Source organism: Vigna umbellata, chromosome 2, assembly GCF_029865625.1.
Source record: "Vigna umbellata cultivar VRB3 chromosome 2, Vumbellata_1.0, whole genome shotgun sequence".
NCBI classification, from domain to species: domain Eukaryota; kingdom Viridiplantae; phylum Streptophyta; class Magnoliopsida; order Fabales; family Fabaceae; genus Vigna; species Vigna umbellata.
Window position 1 is genome coordinate 14353642 of NC_142166.1, and position 13377 is coordinate 14367018.

The window sequence follows — 13377 nt, forward strand, 5'->3', positions numbered from 1 at the left end:
ATGGTATAATATGAGTTGAGGAATATGAGCATGGTATGAGTCTCGTGGAGAGATTCTGTAATGATATGGTATTTGTGTATATGTTGATGTTGAGGGTCCTGTTGTTGAAGGTTATCCTAATACTCTAATAATCATCCAGTCTCAAGTAGAGAAGGATGAATTATGTGGTGAGAGGGGCAGGAGGTCGTGGTCTATGTGCCGATTTTGGACATAGTGTTGAGGACTAACCTTGTGGATGGTATGTAGTATTTTGGAAGTGTATTTGTAAGAAGAAGTAGAAGTCATCACAAGTGCATAACCTCCCGTGACCGCTCATCAACGTATGATCTGAATGAGTGTCTATTGGGTATTGTGGAATGAGTGTATATTGGGTATTCTGGAATGAGTGTCTATTGGATATTGTGGAATAAGTGTATATTGGGTATTCTGGAATGAGTGTCTATTGGGTATTGTGGAATGAGTGTATATTGGGTATTTTGGAATGAGTGTCTATTGGGTATTGTAGAATGAGTGTCTATTGGGTATTGTGGGATGGGTGTCTATTTGGTATTGTAGAATGAGTGTCTATTGAGTATTGTGGGATGAGTGTCTATTGGGTATTGTAGAATGAGTGTCTATTGAGTATTGTGGGATGAGTGTTTATGGGGTATTGTGGGATGAATGTCTATTAGGAATTGTGGTATGATGGGATGAGTATCTATGGTGCGATTGTTGTATGATGGTATGAGGGTGTCTTACATAATTATTATATGATGTTTGTTGAGTGTATCAAAGTAATTATGCATGTTTTATAAATGATTTGGTGCATGTTAGCTCACCCTACTTGTTTGTGTTTGTGTATGTGCGATGATCGTATAATTCGTTATACGGGAGCATATGAAGGAATGTCGTCTGATTCAGTGCCAATGAAGAAAGAGATAGAAGAATAAATTAGAAGCATTTGAGTTATATTTATGAGTTTGTAGTTGAAATCTGAGTATAAAATATATATATATATATATATATATATATATATATATATATATATATATATATATATATATATATAAACTATGAATTATCAAGTGTGAGATTATGGGATGTTACATTTTTTATTTTACTTAATTAAGATTTTAAATAGCATAACAATTTTGGTATTTTTAATTTTATTAAAAAAGATTATTGAGTACTTAAAACATTTTTTTTTAAGAACTTTATTTAGGAACGACGAAAAAATTGTATCTAATTGAATGGGAAGAAATCCTAAATAAATCTAGACATACGGTTGAATTGGATTGGATAAACTAATAATGTTGGATGAATAAAATCAAGATAATTGTGATTAAGTTCGGATAATAATGAATTGAAATTTTATAGATATCCAATGCAACCCAAAATTATTTTTTAATACATATAAATTTATAAATATATTTTATATTTTTGATTTATTTTTAATATGATACTATGTTAAAATTTGATGATGAGTTGTATAAATTTAATTAATATAAATTCAGAATGAAAAAAACTCGACCGAATTAATCCACAACCCAGATAACCTAAATTCAATTAGCTCAGTAAATTAAATGATCATATATGAATTTTAAAATATTAAATTTAGATTCTTTTGGATTTGTCAAATTGAATCCAAATCCAATCCTATACACCAATGCTCAGTTGTAATTCTATTATTTGATTTATGTCGTTAACATACGATGTAACTATTATTTTTATCTTATTATATCAATTTGTTAATTATCAACTTGTTCTTTTCCTCTTCATTTTCTTTTAACTCATCAATTAATCCGTTTTTGGAGACAAAATAAATAAGTTAACTGATAATTTGAAGGAAAAAACAAATTGACCGACGAGTTGAAGACAAAAAAAAAGAAAAGAAATGATCATATAATTCAATAAAAAAAAACTTAAATTAAAATAAATATTTTAAATATCCGATATAACAAAAGATTTAATAAAAAATCAATTAAAAATACTCAAATTTACTAACTATTTAAATGTTCAGCATTATGGGCTTTTTATGGAATATGCAGTCCAACATAAAGACATTCTTTATGTTCTTAATTTATGTAGTTTATTCAAAGTCCATTCAATCTTTTGGTTAAATTGATGAGGTTAGCTTAGGTATCTTTTTCCTATTTGGATAATATGACACATGTGTAATTATGGTAGATGTAAAAGCTTTATGCAAATTGACTTTGCTATTCAAATGATAAAGAAATATGTTTGTTTTGTTGGAAATTCATCTAAAAAATCTACGCATAACAAGATTTTGTGGTATTGGATCTTTAAATCTTCAAGTTCTTTGACTACTTCCTATAATTTATTGAATCAAAGTAAAAATAATGATACTATAAATGATTTTGTTGAAATTCCCGTATCATTTAAAACTAAGATTAATTTATAATATATAAGTGAGTATTAATCTTATCTTATAAGCCAGTTTTATGGATTGAATTAAACTTAAATTTATTTTTTAACACTGATTATTTAATAACATGTGTAAATATTTTTAGAGGTAATAAAGTAGAATATATTAATATTCTTTTTGTTTAGTTTTGTGTACATAATTATATTATTGTAGAGTTTATGGGATTATTTTAAGGATAAAGTATGTATGGAATATTAATTTTAGAAAGATTTGGATGTAATGTGATTCTTGTTTGGTGTGTTAGATTTTTTCTTTTAATTTGTTTGTGTTGGATTAAGAGGAAAATGGAGACAATACTTATACTATTGTAATTTCAAGTTTCTCATATTTTTTTTTGAAAGATAATCATTATATAAATAAATTGACTGTTTTGTCTTTAGTAAATACATAAGGTTATAATTGGTACTCTAACTTATCATTAATTATAAGTTTAGATTTTTTTTCCATAATAGGTTTCATCTTTCTATATTTAGAATTGTATAACTTTTTGAAAGGTTTGATTTGTTTATTCACATGGATTGGTTTGGTCTCCTATCTTATGTTTCTTTGTTTCTTTTATTTACTTTAATAAACTTTATGTGATGACAAATCATATATATATATATATATATATATATATATATATATATATATATATATATATATATATATATATATATATACTTTGGAGTATCAATTTAAATAAGATGTCAAAGTAAATAATGATATTTAGTATTGGCATAAGTTTTATAAGAAAATAATTAATTTTTCATAATTACTGCTATCGATAAAAACCTAAGTTATTCAAATCTCTTAGTTTTAATAAGAAAACTTGTTTTAATATATTTGAAAATCTTCTATTGTTTGAAAATCAATAGTAATTTATAAGTATTTATCTCCATAACCTATATAGATATAGTATAAAAGGTATAATGTAAAAAGTCATAAATATTTTAGCAATGATGTTACAAAATATTAAAAAAAATCGAAGGAACATTTATTAATTGAATAATTTATTGGGGTGGAGGGGTAGTAAAAATGATGATGGCATAGTGGATATAATTATTAGGCATGGCCCATAACATATTTTGGCAATCTTTATTTATTGAAAATATTTCTTGGGCCGTATATTGCAATTAATTATAAGAGCAGAACAAAAAGTAAAAGCTGATAAACGCAGGACAGAAGACCCAGACAACATTCCGCAACTCAGAATACCATCACCACTCACTCACTCACACAACAATTGCTTCGATTTATTCACCATAAAATGCATATCATCTCTAACAACAATATTTATGTTCATATAATGTATTCACCAACCTTTGCAAACTCATTAATTCCTAATTCCACTCTACTACTCTCCATCTACATTACTACTACATCTTTATATTCAATTTATTGTGTTTACAACCACTTGTATCAACCAAATGCAACTCTAATTCATTATTAAAGTAGTTTACTAAAATATGATTTAAAAATAAGTTAAACATGTCTCTAGTATTTAAATTTGGAATTAGCCTATATGTTAAATTTTAATATATTTTAATTATTAAATTTTAAAAATGAAAGTTCTTAATCTAAAATTATTAATATTTTTATATGTTAAATGTTGTTTTAAGTTGAGATTCAAATCAGAAGTGTTAAAGTGTTTAAATAACTTAAATATTAGTTTGAAATCCTATTTGATACGTCAAAAAATTGTAAAACAATTGAATTAAAAAGATTATATTTATTTAATTTTTAAAATTCAATACTGAATTATATTAAAATTTTAGACAAAAAGTAAATTTCAATTTTTATATCAAAATTTAAAAACTAAAAACATATAATAAAAAAATTATTGAGAAATGTTTATTAGTAATCATGAATTATATAACACTTTTATGTAAGATATTGAACATATCAATAATAAGTGTCATAATATATTTAATTAAGATAAATTCTAAATTACAAAAATACATATTAAAGCTGATTCATCATCTTAAAACTAATTTAGTAATATATATATATATATATATATATATATATATATATATATATATATATATATATGAATGAATGATGTTACATAGTATCAGAATCTAGAAAATAGAGTTGGTAGGTGGGTTAAAATAATGAGACTAAGTATTATAAAATTTAAAAATAAGTTGATTAAATAAATAAAATGTCTTAAACTCGTTTCATTATCTTAAACACCCATATTCTCTCTAAGACACTATTCTCTTAAACTCTCTACAATTTTACTAAGAGTTCTAACTCTTCGATCATCTATTTGACGATCAAGAGGTGTCTAGACAATCACGACGACAAAGTCTACCTATCCATCCGATCAATTTCTAGTTTAGAGCAAGTAAGTTTCGATTCATTTTTCTCTCTCATTCTTAGTTTGAAATCATGCATTGTAATCCTTTGTTGCATGTGATTTATGATCTCTTTTCCTAATTCTTGATCAATCTAAGGTTCTAAGGACTATTTTCGCTTCCAATTTAGTGTTGTGTAAGTGTTTCTAGAGTTTCTTGTACTTTAACCAAGATTCGACGTTTTTAGAACTCTTTATTTTGGTTGCGAGGTAAGGAAAGTTAGACTAACTAATGTTCATTTAATAAATTGTTCAAAATCTGTTATTGAATGGTATGATGTGTTGAATTGTATGAGTAAATTGATATGATACTCGATATTAAATATGTGATTACTATTATATAGTTTTATACTATATTTTGGATGTTATATATTATCTAATTTTCTTATAAATATAATTGAACATTATTTTTATTTGGCTTAAATGCTTATTTGGTCCCCATGTTAGGAGGTGAATTTCTGTTTGGTCCACAAAGAAAGAACAAGTTCAACAAATCATCAAAGAAAAAGCTGAGCAAGAGAGAAAAAAAGCTGGATAGCAGAAGAGAGAAAAGAAAAAGTACGGCCATATCAGCATGGACTTAACGCCGTTGCTGTCAACTTAACGGATATGACCTTATTCATACACTTTTCATGACATAGGGACCCAATGTCTTTATTTTTAAAACCGGGTACTAAACAGAAATTCACCTCTTAACATGAGGACGAAGTAAACATTTAAACCTTTTTATTTTTAAGTACTTATATTTCAATCTCATGACAAGTTTTTCACTGATGCAATAATCATATAAAAGAGCAATTACAAATACAAAAACAAAAAAAATAAACTTATAATGAAAAGAAAAAAACTTTGAATTCTTTTATTACATGCGTAGGAAAAATCATATAAAATTTGTATCCGAACACGCTTAAAAAAGTTATAATATCATCTTTTAATTCTTTTGCTCATGAACCCACAATTTTTGTTACTCGCGCTTATAAAATATTTTGATTTATGAATCCTTGAAACGTAAGTAATACATATATATATATATATATATATGTATAGTAGGATATCTGAGTTAATCGACTGTCGACTGGTAACTCAGGCGACCATTAGGGAAAAATAAAACACACAATGCCGAACCATCTTACGATCGTAGTGTAGCGATCGTATGTGTGTGTCGATTGCACTAAACGGTTGGCGATGGACCCGCGATTCACCCTCTTGACATCAATCATTAAACGATCGTGTTATAGCGATTGTATGTATTTGTCAATGGCACTAAACGGTTGGCGATTAGCCACCGAAGTCACGACAATCCAGTCAAATGTCAGAGGAAAAACGTCCGGTCAATTAAAGTCAATATGAACATATTAAATCTTAATAAACTAAAGAATAAACAGTTAGAAATATCTGCATAGTGTCACAAATCGCGGGATTAACTGACCCATTATCAAACACGACCTAACGGTTGTGTTTTCCAAATGGTCAACTTCTTTAACCAACCGAATTTTTAGGTAAACGGTTTATTTTATCGTTTTAAATATGAAAAGCGGGGAGGAGAAAAGGTATGTTTTTCCAGGAGAGAAAATTATCATTTTTCTTATGTTATCGAACTGAGAAGAGTTCTATCATTCCCTGTTTTCTGACTTGAGCGTCGGAGTGCTTTCACAGGTACCCATCCCATTCTTCTCGAGACGTGCTGAGAAGGAAGAAGACGCGAAGAGAACGACATCCTAGGAGGACAGGACGCGATTTATCAGGTTTGCATCTCGGCCTTTACTACCCTACCGAAACAATATATATATATATATATATATATATATATATATATATATATATATATATATATATATATATATATATTAAAACTTTTTTCTTTTAGAATATTAACCATAAATTTAAAAGAAGTAGTTCGATATTTTTTTTTACAATTAGAATTTTAGGTTCATTTTAAGTTGAGATACAGACCAATAAGATAAAAGAAATATTTTATTTCAAAATAGGTATGATTTAGTAGGATATTAGTTGAGAATGAAATAACATTTAAATAGTTTACAAAAATTAAACTTCACTGTTATTCATTTGGTCTTTTACAGAATTAAGACGGAATATTTAAGTTTGACAGTAAAAACTATTTAAGACAAACATAAAATCTTGTTAGAAGTGAAAAACTATATTCATTTAAGAATTTCCATCTAAACTATTTAATTCCACTTGAAATCATCAGTACAAATATGTTTTGATACGTTCAATTAAGACAGAATAAGTATACCAATAAATTAAACAAGGATCCTACCAAGACATATAAATTGTTTTATTTTAAAATGTTTTAAATTACTCTCTCTCTTTTTTTTTTTTATCAAACATGCTTATTTTACTCAAACAAGATATTTAGCTACTGAAATGAGGTTTTAATTAGTCTAAAAGCTCTAACCACTCACTAAACATTGTATTTAGTTTTCAAAAGAATGAAATGAATGTCTTAATATTTTTTTTAATGATTTCATCATCTAATTAGTTTTAAAAAAGATTCAGTTGGTCTTTTAAATATTATTTTTCATTTTTCTATCAAATCAATCATTTAAAAATATAAAATACTGTCTGGGTATTTTAATAATTCTACATAGTAAAAAATAATCTATTACAATTTTCTCCTTCAATCTTTTAACATACCTTTCAATAGTAAAATCGTAATAAAGTCAAATTTCAAAATAAACAGCAACTTAGATATAATTGATTATAATAATATCATCTCTTTTACAAAATGAAAATAATATCTCACTTGTGACTGTTTTGTTTTAATTCTCCACAAAGATTAACATGATGCATAAATTTTTTAAGAATTATTTGGGTGTCAAATTTTCAAGACTAATGAGATGCTACTATTTTTTTAAAGAAATTATTGTAGCTAAGAGAATCAATAAAAGGAGTTGGTTTTCTTTAAAATACACACAAAATAAAAATAAATAAATCATTGACCTTATTTTTAAGTAGAAAAAATTATTTGTGAAATACGCTATACTATGTTATTATAAAAGGGATTTATTTTAAAACTATATGGTTTTATGTTGCTATTTTTTAATCCATCCATAAATGAAACGAATGCAATGCAATACTCGAGGATAATAATTTTATCAAATGATTCATAACTCTAGATTTTAGAAAATAAAGAACCATTATTTTTTTAACATAATTTATTTTCATTATAATGATATGTGAATACCAAATATATATGTTGAAGAACACCAAGAACAAAACTACAGAAAATCAGTTCTTTGGTAGACTTTGAAGTTAAGAAAAAAAAAATAGCTGTGTTAAATTTCAACAGATATAGTAAATCTAAATTGTAAAATTGTACTTTATTTATTTCTATTTCTACATATATGGTGTGGAGAAGAAGAGCTGGAAGAGAAGATCAAAGATGGAAGTACAACCCCACCATTGGGATCTATTTTATAAACTTGTTTCTGAATTTTTATGGTGTGGGCATGGAGGCATAAATTTGGTTCAGAAAACTACACTTTCTCTCTCTCTATCTCTTTCTCTCTCTCTCTCTCTCACCAGCTGTGGCAGTAGTTATAAACAACTTGAAAAGGAGAAGGCAGTGAACAAACTTTGAGTTCTTCTGAGCAGTTTGGTTCTTCTTCAGTCACAATTGTGTGTAGTTATGGGCAAGAAAAGACATTCAGAACATAGCAATGATCCATTTTTTGTTGCAGCTCACAACAGAACAAGACAACAACCTCAATGCACACAACCAGACAATGATGGTGTCCCAGAAGAGACATGTGCACAACAAAACCATTCTCCAAAATTGGCTTCTTTCACTTCCCAAAATGCTCAACTTTTCATAACTATACCTTCTTTTGTTGCCTTGCTGCTCCTTGTTTCTTCAATTGCCCCAGCAATGTGCCACCCCCTGCAGGGTAACCACACTTTTAGGCCACACCATGAGCTCCTCAACTTGAGGAGAGTCAGAGCTCACTTGAAGAACATTAACAAGCCTCCTGTCAAGACAATTCAGGCATGTTCCTTTTTTGATCCAAGCTTGTGGTGACTGATGACAGTGACACTGTTATTTATTTTCCTTTTTGATTCTCTTGTTTAGTGATGTTTTGGGGTTTTGTTTTTGTTATTTTGTTGCAGAGTCCAGATGGTGATTTGATAGATTGTGTGTTATCTCACCAGCAACCTGCTTTTGACCATCCAAAGCTTAGAAATCACACACTGTTGGTAATTTTTCCCAACGGCCTTGCTTTTGGCTTCTTTTGTACATAACAAGAGTTAATTCTGTTTAACCAATTCACCTCACATTACTCTTTTTCCAAACATTTGATTCAACTGCATGTTCTTGAATTCAATACACAATCTAGTGGTTGCTTTGAGATTTGAGCTTGAACCAAGCATAGTGGGATTTCTGTGTGGTTATGCTGTTTGTTTTGTTGTTCTCTGAATGATTGAAAGTTTTAACTCAGACATTGAATTTTGCAGGATCCACCAGAGAGGCCAAGGGGAAAAAACCATACCAAAGTAGATAGGGAAAGTGAGAGCTTTCAGCTGTGGAGTGATTCTGGTGAAACATGCCCAGATGGAACTGTACCAATCAGAAGAACAACAGAGGAGGATATTCTCAGAGCAAGTTCTATCCGAAGATTTGGAAGAAAACCAAGAGCTGTACGGAGAGACTCATCTGGCAGTGGTCATGAGGTCTGTGATTTGACCAAAAAACACTGACATTTCCACTCCACAACAAACATTTGACACAGTTTTTCAAGTGTTATTTTTTATCTCTAACCAAAACCAAACCCTTATCCAAATAGTTTCTGTAATAAAAGTTTACATTAAAGTTTCTGCAAATCGTGTATATTATGAATCTCTAATCCTAATTATACAAAAGAAAGTCTTTTTACTTTCAAAAGGGAATCTTTTTTTCTTCTTTTTCATTTCTTGTTGCACAGTGCATTAATTCATGAATAGGGTTCTTTCATTTCCCGCTATTTTCCACCTCATAAAGAAAAAGAGAGACACTGCTTTTCCGTATTTGTCTACAGTTTGAACATGAGTTCCAAAAACAGCAGGGAACAGACAGTGAATGGACACCACTAGTAAAAGTTTGCTTCTTGCTTGCACCAAAAAGTAAAATCAAAATCATGACATGGATGAGGAGGCTCTCCTTGTTGCTTTCTTGGTTATTGGATACCAAGCATTTGCCTTTCTCAACCAAAATTAACTAAAAAAAATACCCTTTTGCTTGCTCAATGAATTGAAGCAATTGTTCACTGACATGTACCTTAATTTCTGAATTGCAGCATGCTGTTGTTTTCGTAAATGGGGATCAATACTATGGAGCAAGGGCAAGCATAAACGTGTGGGCACCAAGTGTGAGTGATGAATTTGAATTCAGCTTATCACAAATGTGGGTTATTGCTGGGTCCTTTGGCAAAGATCTGAATACCATAGAAGCTGGTTGGCAGGTATGTCCCTACTCTCTTAAATGATCACTGTGATGAACAGATATCTTACTTCTCATGCATTGTTTTTCAATCTTCTTTCTTTTGTTAAGTAATTATTATGGCAAATGCATTGTTTTTTACTTTTTTTCTGTAATAACTTTAGGCTAATAAGTAACAAGAATCCATGCTTTTCCTTTTTTGATCTTCCTTCAGGTGAGTCCACAACTGTATGGAGACAACTATCCAAGGTTCTTCACTTATTGGACAGTGAGTATCACACATTCAGATGCCTACCTTTTCTGAATGTGAATTCTTTTTGAATTTTTGTTCTATTGTTTCAGTCAGTCTTCAAAATAAATAAATATATATTTTTTGAAAGCTTATCAAAATAATAGAAAAGTATTTCAAGGGAGAATATAATATTTTTTTTCTTCTTTTTACCTTTGATCTCACTCATATACATGTTGTGTAACAGACTGATGCATATCAAACAACTGGGTGCTACAATTTACTCTGTTCTGGCTTTATTCAGACCAACAATAGGGTAGCAATAGGAGCAGCAATCTCCCCAAGATCTGCTTACAACAGAAGACAGTTTGATATTAGCTTAATGATTTGGAAGGTGAGTTTTTTTTTTTTTTGTCTTTGAATTAATCAATGTTTAGTTTCTTATGCAGATTCTAGAATAATAAAACCATAATGATCACTATTGAATATTCAGCACTTTAATACTTTAATTAATTTATTTTAGTCAAACTCAAACACTAAATTAAAGAACCTTTTTAGTATTATTTACAAGAAATAATATCACTTAAAGTTGAAATTGATGGGTTGTTCTATTCTTCTTCTACTCAATTCAACAACAACTAGGGACAAAAAAGCAATAATCTCTTTTCTTTGCTTAATTCACAAGGTTTACTTAATTAATGATTTGAAAGTTGTTTGTTCTTTTTTTCTACCAATACATCTTAGGTAGCTTGTTTAAATAACTCCAAGGAACTATAATATGGTCAAGCAATAGCTTAATTGCTAATTTTTCACACAAATAATACATTGTTCTATTTTTTTTTTCCAAACAGCATAATGTAGATTTTATTTACATAAATAATATTTTTTTATTATGCTAGTTTAAAATTCGATTATCAAGAAACTGAATTTTAAACATATTTTTAGTGTATCTAATAAAAAATAAATCAAAACACATTAATAAAAGAAAAGCTTAGAATTTTATTTTTCAAAAACAAACTAGCACAGGAAAAAGTATATTATTTGCCTAAATGAAATATACAGTGTACCATCTTAAAAAAAAAAAGGGGACAGTGTGGCATTTGTGTGAAAAATTTTGTTTAATTAATTATTTTTTTCTGCTTTTTTTTTTCTTTAGACTTTGTGTAAATTGTAATTGTTATTTAAAATGGAAGATTCCATTAGTTACCTCGATGGGGGTTGAGTTTATCAATGTCTTGTCCTTTCCTTTCCTTTTATAAAGCTATGTATCTCATGCCTAATTTGCTTTCAATATTGTGGTCTTACCCAAGAAGCAAAAGCTACACACTTTACCATGATGCTTCTTTTTCTGGTTCCTACTTTTATCCAATAATGTCAATAATTATAAACTAGAATAGTTTAACCTATGATATAGCATTAACCAATGTAGTTCACTTCACAGTTTTATCGTGCTTGCTACTCCACGTAGGTTTTCCTCAATGTGTTGCTCCTAAGGGAGCACTAATGGTTACTTAAAGCTAAAGATTTTGTGTAACAAAAAGAATAAGACCCACGTATAAACTAGGGTTGACATATTTTTTAAAAATAAAAGTAATGTTATTTTGTTGAAAAATATCATTTATCATGATTTATATATTAAACCATTTTATTTAAAGACTAAAATCAGTTTTATTAGTGTGACTTCAATTTTAAAAATATATTTGTTTTTTTGAGATTTAAATTACTTTTCAATATATTTTTATTTCGTTAAGTCTGTTTTTATACCCCTAATTTAAAATTACTATTTACTATTCTAAGTTGAAGGTTAAATATGAAAAATCATTTCAATTAAACATATAACAACTACTTACTTAAAGTAAAATGAAATTTGGTGAAAATACTTTTTCATTTTGAAAAATAGATGCTTTTAGAAATCTACGTTGTTTTAGTTTTGTGGTTTAGCTACCCGACAAAGATATTTTTGTCACTTCCCATGTAAAAAGAAAGGATGGATCCAAACTAAAGTAACACTGCCCCAGTGGAAAATTGTTTCCTTAAGCCATTTTTTCTTTGTATATTGATTCTCTTTTCATTAAATGTACCCACCAAAGTTATTAGAAAGCTTTGCAATTCATTTAGTGAAAATTAGACACTTTTTTGCATTTCTAAACAAATAGCTTTGTTCATTTGTTTTTAATCAATTTTTTTTCTAAATAATGAATTTTTAGTCTCAAAGATCACATTAGAACAATATATTCAACAACACAAATATCACTATGATAGACTTTAATCTGGCTTTGATAGTATGTTAAAAATTAGATTTTATTTAACTAAACTTTACACAATAGACTTATAAGGTAAAATATAAATTAACATTATAACATACAATTATATATATTATAAATTGATCTTACTTTTAATCTATTTAATAATTTTTATGTGGAAATAATTTTTGTGCATAGGATCCAAAGCATGGACATTGGTGGTTGGAGTTTGGATCAGGTGTACTAGTGGGATATTGGCCAGCAAACATGTTCAGTCACTTGAGGAGTCATGCAAGCATGGTGCAATTTGGAGGAGAAATAGTGAACAGTCGTTCAAGGGGTTACCACACTGCCACACAAATGGGAAGTGGCCATTTTGCCGAAGAAGGGTTCAGAAAAGCAGCATACTTTAGAAACTTGCAAGTGGTTGATTGGGACAATAGCTTGCTTCCTCTTAGAAACATTCATCATTTGGCTGATCATTCCAATTGCTACAACATAAGGCAAGGAACCAGCAATGTTTGGGGAACTTACTTTTACTACGGTGGCCCTGGAAGAAATGTCAGATGCCCATGAACAAATAATCAAAATACCATGCAATACAGATTAGAGTTTTCTCTCTCCTCTATCTGTCTATCTTGTTCCATTTTTTTTATATTGGATTATTGATTTGTTCCTTATATATATATTTGCCTTTGCTCT

General features: G+C 28.6%; 1 protein-coding gene across 1 annotated transcript; it reads left to right on the forward strand.

Moving 5' to 3' along the window:
• The first annotated feature begins 8157 nt into the window (after positions 1 to 8157).
• On the forward strand, positions 8158 to 13377 carry LOC124829953 (protein neprosin-like). The gene is made up of 7 exons (XM_047303541.2): positions 8158 to 8775; positions 8898 to 8984; positions 9243 to 9458; positions 10061 to 10225; positions 10418 to 10471; positions 10680 to 10826; positions 12874 to 13377. The coding sequence occupies exons 1-7, from the start codon at positions 8419 to 8421 to the stop codon at positions 13249 to 13251; spliced, it is 1404 nt and encodes a 467-aa protein (XP_047159497.1). The 5' UTR covers positions 8158 to 8418; the 3' UTR covers positions 13252 to 13377.

Excerpts from the sequence above, each read along its gene's own strand:
- LOC124829953 (XM_047303541.2), top strand. The coding sequence starts at position 8,419 with ATGGGCAAGAAAAGACATTCAGAACATAGCAATGATCCATTTTTTGTT. Across the intron at positions 8,985-9,242 it reads TTAGAAATCACACACTGTTG|GATCCACCAGAGAGGCCAAG; the intron begins GTAATTTTTCCC and ends TGAATTTTGCAG. Across the intron at positions 10,226-10,417 it reads CCATAGAAGCTGGTTGGCAG|GTGAGTCCACAACTGTATGG; the intron begins GTATGTCCCTAC and ends ATCTTCCTTCAG.